The following is a 9,824-nucleotide window of genomic DNA, read 5'->3' as shown; positions in this document are numbered from 1 at the left end:
TCCCTTGCCCTTCGTGTGTTTATGTCTGTGTGTCTTGTATTGTCAAGTTCATGCTGTCAGTTATGTCATCTCCCCTGTACTACGTCTCCCCGGTCCATGTGTCATGTCTAATCTCCATGTTTCCTGTTTTACTTTGAAAGCCTGTATTCACTGTCAGTGTATTCAGTTCACTCCTCCTGTCCTAAGTTCATGTGTGTCAGCTGTGTTCCCATGTGTGGCCACTTCCCCTGATCATCCCTCATGTGTATTTAGTTTCTGTGTTTCATACAGTCTGTGTCGCATCGTCTGAGTTTCCCACCCCCTGTGTTCCGTATCTCCAGCCATAGCCTTTCCTTAGTTTATGTCCAGTTTAGGTTTCTGTTGAGCTACTACTCTTATGCTGCCCTCCAGAGGTGTGGACTCGAGTCAATATAGAGATTGAAAATGTGACGTCATTCAGGGGTAAAACCGCAAAGGATTCTGGGAACTCGTGGCAAGAGGTACTAGCGCACGCAGGCTTTCAATTGAAATCAGTTATACAGCGATAAAAAGAAACACAAAAATGTCAAGAAGCTGTTGTATTATTAACTGCTATAACCGGTCGCATGACAGCCACGGGAAGCCGACGGGTAAAAAGATCGGTTGTTATCGGATTACGTCGTTGAAGAGAAATTGTTCGAGCCATGTTTCCGAAGTGACAAACAGGCGATGGGTGGCCTGGATTGCAGCCATTCAAAGACAAAATATAACGTCTCAGAACACTCCAGCTCACAGGTTAGTCTGCTCCAAGCATTTCCACAAAGGTCAGTCTGCTGTTGTAGTTAATGCGTCATTTTCATAACATAATTGGTGATATAGGTTACAAGCACGTCTGGCGCTGAACAGAAATTGTAGCGCTATGCTCCTTTGTTTATTGTGCATAAATAGTGAATTGTCCTGACACAATATTGCGTTTCGCTTCTGTTATTATGGTACATTGACAAAAACATATACTTTTATTCACAGGGTAAAACAGTTTTTTGTATCACTAATTGATTTGATTTGATTTGATTTGAATTGCCCAGTACGATTACAACATACAATATTATTGTCACTGCTACATTTCTGTAACGCTACCAGAAATTATTTCCACTACTAATTAATTATCATTGAGCTCAAAGGTTATATTAATAAACGGTTAACGAATGTGTATTTATGAAGACGATTTGTGAGACTGGTAAACTTATGATACGTACGATGGTCTTTACTTTCTACACGGTGCATTTCAAGGTCCTGTACCCATCCGGCGGTAAACTGTACCTTGCAGTGACCTGAAGTTACTAAACTTCATGAGTGTATGAGTGTATAATCATACTCCAAGAACCGTATGATTATAAATATGCATATAAATATGCTACGATGAGATAGCTGACTTCATCTAACTAGCAAATGTTGTCCAGGCTACGTTGGTGATGCAGTTTTTTTTAAATATGTATGATATTTTTGTCATGCGATTTTAAAGCCAGTCTTACAACCACATCCAAGAATAACATGCAGCTTATCTCAGAACTGTCGGTGAAAATTATTCTAGGAGCTAGGTCTAATTGAGCTGCATTTTATAGAGGTGCAATTTCACAATTTGTGTATATTTTCTACGTTCACTATTTTGTCATGTGTTGAGAAAAACACAGATTTAAAAATTACATGGTCTAATATTTACATTTAGCATAACTGCAACATCTATTTTTTCGTTTTTTTTTTTAAAGACTCGAAAGGACTTGAAATTCAAAATTTCAGACTTGTGACTTTACTCGGACTTTTACACCAGTGACTTGAGACTCGACTCTGACTTGCCTGACATTACTTGAGACTTGACTTGAGACTTGAGGATAAAGACTTGAGACTTACTTGAGACTTGCAAAACAATGACTTGGTCCCACCTCTGCTGCCCTCACTCTCGGTTTGTTCCTTTCATCAGCCATAATAAAAGGCTCGCTTTTGTTTAATCCACTCCTGTATCTTCGCTTGTGTTCGCACCTGGGTCCACCACACACATTTCCGCACGGTCTGCCTCCGCAGATCATGACAAGCGCCGACTTACCCTTCTGACCATACATACATTACACAAACATCACATGGGGAAGACAGGTCAGAGAGGTATAACAATGGAAAATGCACCACATGAGGAAAGATAAGGAGAAAAAAATAACTCCCCCCAGACTGAGCTCCAACAGGGAGATCAGTTTGAGAACAGAAAAAAACACCTCTGCACATAGCACATGAAAAAAACTCTAAATACGCCAAAGAAACACATGACAAGCAACAGGGGTGGGTAAAGGGTGAGAGACAGCCGATTTAGACAGTATCCGGGCCTGCACCCTTTGCGCTGGTCTCCATGATCCACCGTCAGCATCGGAAGGGAATAAGCGTCGAAGGCGTTTGGAAAGGGAGGGGGGATGAGTGTGTGCATATCAGTATGTATGTGTGTGTGTGTCGAGAGTTCAGCTGAGACAGTGTCCTTCGCCCTGCTAGGCTAAGTAAACAGTCTTTCAGCCAACCCAGGTGGCCTTGCATGGAATGGGAAGGAACAGACTAAACACAGTCGTTATCAGGGTGTTTTTTGTTCGGCTCCAGCCTTGCAACCGCAGCTGGCGCAGAGAGGGTATCCACATGAAGTGATGGTGCTTTTTACTTTAGTGCGAACAACTCATATGAATTTCAAAGCTGTTCTAACAGTCCAACACTGGTCTCTCAATCTCCTGTTGGAGAGCCTTGAGCTTTCTATGATGTTATCCAAACTTACGTTCCGTGATGTTGTCATTCTTTTTGCTCAAAGAGCAGGTTCTGAGAACTCACGACCGCAGTGCACTTCCCCAAGATGTGATCGAATTTGCGCTCAAAGGTGTTATTTGAGCTAGTCCCTCAAGATGTAAATAGTAAATGCTTAATGGAATTAAAAATGTCTTTTTCAAAAGAAATCTGTCCTCAAAGGCAGCAGAAATTACAATAATTATGCCACTGTGAAGTGGCTTAAAGGGACTAGATTGATTATAATGTAGCTCGCACAATAGGTAAAAGGCAGAGTTATGAAGATGCTGGTAAAACAGGTATTTTTTTTACAGGCTAACCCCTTGATAACTTCTGCTGGCTACAGGCATAATAAACATATCAAAGTTTTTAGACATAACAAAGTAAGTGTGAGTTGTTAAAACCAATAATCAATCAATAATTGATCTTTTTTAAAATTCAATAAGAAATTAGATGGAAATAGTCAGGATGATCCCACCTGGCAAATCTAGTGTTTAATGTGTTGTCCTGTTATCAGGCTACTTAAAACATCATTTAAATTGTTATGACAGGTTTGTACTGTGAAGTAAGATGATAAGTATTTCAACATCAGTGTTTTGGAGGTATGATTGAAGGTTTTTGGCAACTTTTAATGCCACAAAAGATCTGTTGCAACACTACAAAGCAGGGAAGGTACACCAAACATTTTGCATTTCCCTAAAACAAATGAAACAATGTTAAAGAGTTGAACCCATCACCTCACTTCCAGTGTTCCACTGTGACGTATGAAGCCTCAAGCATTATCTGTCATATGGTCACAGAGGTTTGATTCAAGCCTCAACACAGTGTTTTGGACCAGTCTGCTTCAACAGAGTGAAACAAGCTTCAGCCTAAGAGCCAAATGTTCCATCTCTAGTTAAATGTTAACAATATTCTGACAGATTACTAATTTGGTGCTTCCCACTTGTTTCATGTAGGTGAACTTCATGATCTTCATCAACGTAATCCGTATTCTGGTCCAGAAGCTTAGGTCTCCTGGTGTTGGTGGCAATGATACCAGTCACTTCAAGTGAGACAGAATAAATCCTGCTGCGTGTGAATGCATAAACAACAAATATAAAGTCACAAGGGATTGTGAATCTGCATGTGTAGAATGTGTCTGTGTTTTGCATGTGTGTGTGCAGGAGGCTGGCGAAGTCCACGCTGCTGCTCATCCCACTGTTCGGGATGCATTACATGGTGTTTGCCTTCCTGCCAGAAAACACAGGGACAGAGGCACGCATCTTCATAGAGCTCGGTGTGGGTTCCTTCCAGGTAGAACCGAAAATACACATCAACATATAAAGGTAAAAAAGAATAATTATGTGTCATGAAAGCATAAGTAATACTTTTGAATACTATTTCTCTACTCTCAAGGGCTTTGTGGTGGCACTGCTCTACTGTTTCTTGAATGGTGAGGTAAGTAAAGTAAATACTAAACAACATTAGGAGATGTAATGCCTCGACTATTTCATAGTCATATATAGTCTGACTGTAGATTTTTCTTTCATTTAAAAGGTTCATAAAACTGCACAGATGATGCAAATCAAAGATAAAATACACAAAACAGTGCTGCAGTACGGCAACCTTAATTAAATGTAATAATAATAATAATGGATTGGATTTATATAGCGCTTTTCTAGGCACCCAAAATACCACTATTCATTCACTCTCACATTCACACACTGGTGGAGGCAAGCTACAGTTGTAGCCACAGCTGCCCTGGGGCAGACTGACAGAAGCGAGGCTGCCATATCGTGCCATCGGCCCCTCTGGCCAACACCAGTAGGCAAGTAGGGTAAAGTGTCTTGCCCAAGGACACAACGACCAGGACAGAGAGCCCAGGGATCGAACCGGCGACCTTCCGGTTACAGATGCGATTCCCAACCCCCTGAGCCACGGTCGTAAAAAGTTTATTAAAGATTCAGTATTCTGAAGTAGGGTTGGTGGAATCAATATCAAGTCAATCCTGAAGGAATCTAGCTTTTAGTGGAATTACCAGCACAATCTCTCTATGTGCTCCATTTTTTGCTTCTTTTTGCCCTTCCCCCCGACAGCCTGTCGCAGTCAATAACTACCACCCCCCAAACCTAGTTCTGCCAGAGTTCAATAAACAAAGATCACTTGGATCACTTGGAAGAATTGAACATTATCATGTTCAATTCTTCCAATCCTATTGAGATAAAGAGATGAATGTATTTGGCCAACAGACTCCGATGGCCCATCATGGCAGTGACAGGATTTAGGACAGGACCCCTGGGAATCTAGACGCTGGTGGTGGTGAAAATGAAACTATGCAACATGGAGGCTGATTGGTCCAAAGAAGGCAGGCAAGAAGATGATTGGAGTAGAGTAATGATAACAGTACTGAGTTTGAGTTAGTTAAATATACCCTTTTTAATTTTTCATATTAATTTCCTATCTTATTCATAGCCTTTTCCTTTCTTTTTTTTTTTTTTTTTTTAGGTCACGAGCAGTTGTCTAAGCATTTCACTGCATATCGTACTGTGTATGACTGTGTACGTGACAAATAGAATTTGAATTTGAATTTGAATTTGACAATGTGGAAAAGCAGTAGGGATGTAAAGAACAGAAAAGCAGCCTTACATCAGCGAAAGCAGGAGGAAGACTGATTACAGATTGTTGAATGCACAAGCTTAATTTCTTCCTTTCCAAGTGCCACTCAAGGGATTCTCTGCTGTATTACATAAAATGTCACTATATTACAATTACTGTAACTGTTGTGTTGTATAAATAAAACTGAAGGGAATTGAATAAACTAATAAGATGTCAGGAACCTCACAATCTATAGGCACCTGAACAATGAGAACTATTTAGAGATGCCATTTAATCATCGTGCTTAGAAAAGCACTAATCAGATTAAAGCACCTGAGTAGCAACAAGAAAGACTTGTAGTGTTTTGAAATAATTACTTTTTGTTTTACTATCTCTTACTAGATGAGGCATATTCAACAAAATGTGCATACTGGAAAGGCTAAAATTGGTTTAGTTTAGTTCTCTTTTATATGGTAGAGAAAAACAACACTTGGAAAGCTTCATGCAGGTACATTGTGTATTTCCTGCTTCTAAAAACAGTTATTTGGAATGTATGTTTTCCATCTTGATTTCAGGTGCAGGCTGAGCTCAAGAAGAGGTTTTGGAAGTGGCAGACTCAGAGTTACCTGAGCTACAGTAAACGGCGGCGCACCCTGTTCACTGAAAGCAGCACAATCACTCAGATATCTGTCCTGGACAAATCTAGCCCAAAAGATAAGCCAGGCTCTGAGACACACGCCCTCACCAATACCGTCACACACAGCAACGTCTCGGCTGTGTGAAAAACAGCCGACAGCACGTAGTTGTCCTTTTCTACACCTGCCTGGTTAGCAGAGACTAAATCACAGAGCCTGATTGCTGAACGTTTAAGGTACCTCCTAATTTGTATGCTACATTTTTTTTAGACTTGTAGGCTTACCGTACACTAAGTCTAATTTGAGTTCAGCTCATTAATTCATAACATCCTATACATCATTTCACATTAAACTTTTCTCCATGATGACACTAGATATCATGTTGGCAGAACAAGAGGTCATTTGTTTTTTGTTTTTTTTCAGATTTTGTTTTTATGCTCCAGGGCCCCTCCTCCACATCTTACTCACAACCACCAAATTTTTTTCTTGCCTTGTTTATCACAAAACCATGTCTTGAACTGCTCAGTTTTGTGGGTGACTGTTTTAGTATTTAGCTTTCATTCTCATTATTTTCTTCCAACCTGCTCTTAAAAGGAAATGGGCAAAAAAAAAATACATATGTATTCATTGTTGTCTCAAGCAGGCACCAGACAGACAGTTTTAAATGTATAATTACAGGCGAATCAATTTTAAACCTTTCTAAAATTCTGAAAATTGTATCACTCCTTTTTGCTTAGTTGTTAGTGGTTGTCCAGTATTGATAAATCTATTTATTGATTAGAAAACATGAATTAAACTGATCCTGTTACGCTCATTTCTAGCTCCATAATTTTATATTTGGAGAATACTAGAATAGCTTTGCATGACAGTTCAAAATAATTCTTATTGTTTTATACTGGGCTTTAGTGCTGTCCATCCACTGTTTGAAACAAGCTCCTTCCTCCTTTTATCTGATTGGCTCTCCCCTAACAGCAGATGATCATATTTGGGAGATCTCCTCTCACTTATGTTGTAGATTACTTCTGCAGCCAGTGACCTCGTTATGACCATTCAACACTGTAACAGTTTAGTATATGAAAAAAAGGAAAAGCAGAATAAAATAAAATAAAATAAAATAAAACAGATATACAGAGCATACATAGTTTTTAAAACAGGTTAGTGAGAGACAGAAAAGAAGATGAAAACAGGGTAAGGATGAAACGACCATGTACTTTTTACTAAATATTCTTCTGTTTGCTAATTCTAAGGTGAGCACAGCTCATGAATGAGTTTTCTTTCTCAGTCTCCAGACTTTACCAAAGCCCTGTACATACAATAGTTAGTTTTTAAATCACTGCTGAAGTAAACAATAACACATGTTAATTAGACTAGATAGTTATAAACTATATATAAATGCTGGACATAGCTTTGGGGTATAAAAGTGATGCCAGTGCAAAAGTGCCTTACATTTGGGTTTTTTCACGGCCAGTAGGGGGCTTCTCCTCTGGTTACAAAAAGTCTTGAGAGAATGACGCTTAATTCAATTCAATTCAATTCAGTTTTATTTATCACCTAAGGTGGTTAATATATTTTATTGTAGACTTTACAATAATAAATAAATTAGCTCCCTCTTGGGGCACTTTATGCACTGACTTGGTAGTTTCAGCTCACAATGACTAAAATATGAAGTTAATTTTGTTCAAGTTTGAGTTAGTCATTGTCAGCGTCAGAAAAAAAGACTTATTCTGGAAGCGGCTTCTCAGTCACTGGTATCCTTGATTTCATTTCTGAGCTAAGTCGTCAGTGAAACATCAAGATGGCAACAGTAAAATTGCTCAACTTGAAGCTTAATAGGACTTCAGTAACCAGTGGGTGTTGTTGTGGTGGCTGTGTACATGTCTTATATACAGTCTCTGGTGATGACAGATTAAGTAAGAGACACAAAGGATTTCTGTATTGAAGTACAGCCTGAAATTATTTTAAAAAGTGATTTTATTTATTATGTTTAAATACAATAAGCCAGCATGCAACTACCGAACACTGCTGTTCCCCAATGTTCCCTAATGTTCCCATCACAATCGTACAAGGATACATAAATTCAAATTTTATTAAGACTTAAAACACTGGCCACTTTCTCAGAAGACATTAGCCAGCTGTTCAGATTTTTCATTTTGATTTAAACTATCCAACAATAATCATCACATTGAAATTTAGATGCAACTTAGTAACCAGACTAGCAAGCTAACACTAATAGTAGCTGATTACAGAGCTCTGGCTAATGTTAGAGTCTTTTTTCTTGGCAGTAAAAAACACTTGCTCCCTCAGCAGCTTCACGTTCCCAATTTAGTCACAGCCAGTTATATTTGCTGTTACACATGACATGCAGTGCTGCTTGTAAAAATGAAAACTCTGGGGAAATGTTCACAAAAGACACTACTCTAGTTGCAGACACTTTTGACACCTCTATAGACCTGAGGCTAGTTTTTCATGTACTAAATACAAATAAAGAGTTCCTTGCCCACAGATCAGAAGAGGATCTAAACATGTGTTCCCTAAAAATTCATGGAAGCAGATTTTGTAGGGGTACAATTTCTCAGTCTCAAAATTATTCAAAAAAACATTTTTTGAATATAAAATAGATCCTCAATCAGATGATTTTTTTTGTTGTTTTTTTTTTTTTTGGTACCTTCAACTTAAATTATGTCTGTGATTAAACGGGATGTAAAAGACAAAGTCTAAAAGGTCCCACATACATGTTCACTGTGGCATTTAAGAGCTCTAGTGAACAGTGATTAATGGCATGTTGAATGTTGGGTATTGTATTGTAATCAAGTTTCAGAGAGACAGGCCGATACACATTACACATTGCACAGTGCACTTGTGCACATCTGGAGCACTACACTGTAAAATCTATTTATTGTGAAATTATTGTTTTAATGTCTCTGTGTGAATGTAAATAGACTTCAAATAGAGTTTACATATATTTTATGATCTTGCAGTTCGACTTACAGATTTGTACAACCACCACATTAAATGACCTTCTTATCATAGTAAATAAAAGATAGTTAAAATGTTTAAAATTCCCAAGTTGATGTTTATTCAGTTATATTCAGTTTTGTTTATACAGCACCAAAGCACAACCGACGCCTCAAGGCGCTTTATATTGTAAGGCAGACCCTACAATTATACATACAGTGTACATTCAGCATTTTTTGTATCATACTGTACATACATGTAACTTACTTTTATTCTTATATACTGTAATATTACAAAATGTTGAAAATGAAAAGAAGTGTTTGTGTACATGTTCCTATTTATTAGCATAGGTTCAGATAAGTCTAGTTAATAATTACTAAGCTAATGCTAATGCCAACACTGATCCAGAACCTCTTTCCTCTAATAAAGAATTTTGATTGATAGGCTGCTTTTACCATGTTAACTGAGTACTGATGTGGAATCACTCTGTCTTTTGACACAATAGGAATTACGCATGTATGTAGACTGCATACTGCATACACAGATATGTACATGTGTATACATTTCAAGTGTTGTCCATGAAAGACATATAACCTTAATCAGCTACTTACCAGGATAGTGCCTTTTCTCATGCGGTATAGCTCGATGTTTCCCAGCAGTTCAGCTGGACTGTAGGTTTGCATCCAAACTCTGTGTAATCCAGTAAGACTGTGATACTGTACCACATGCTTTTGGCTTTTGCTGAGCTATGTGATGAATGTGTTGCTCTGTTGAAAATTGTATAATTAGGAAGTTAATTTTTATTGTAATGAAGGAAAAAAAGCTGTGTATGTTGTGTGGACCTTGCAGTTTAGATTGTTTTCATTTACATTGTAGGAATTGGACAATGCCGCC

At 38.3% G+C, this 9,824-nt stretch overlaps 1 protein-coding gene across 1 annotated transcript in view; it reads left to right on the top strand.

Moving 5' to 3' along the window:
- Positions 1-9,373, top strand: part of ghrhrb (growth hormone releasing hormone receptor b) — an 80,948-nt gene extending 71,575 nt beyond the window's left edge. Inside the window, exon 13 of the mRNA XM_005944144.3 lies at positions 5,916-9,373. Coding sequence (XP_005944206.1) covers positions 5,916-6,122 — 207 coding nt within the window. The 3' untranslated portion in view covers positions 6,123-9,373. The remainder of the gene's footprint in view (positions 1-5,915) is intronic.
- The last annotated feature ends 451 nt before the right edge of the window (positions 9,374-9,824 follow it).

The sequence above is a fragment of the Haplochromis burtoni genome, unplaced genomic scaffold (assembly GCF_018398535.1).
Source record: "Haplochromis burtoni strain Fernald_Lab_line unplaced genomic scaffold, NCSU_Asbu1 Contig_316, whole genome shotgun sequence".
NCBI lineage: Eukaryota > Metazoa > Chordata > Actinopteri > Cichliformes > Cichlidae > Haplochromis > Haplochromis burtoni.
The sequence above is the reverse complement of the archived record's forward strand: the minus strand, read 5'-3'. Positions and strand labels throughout refer to the sequence as shown.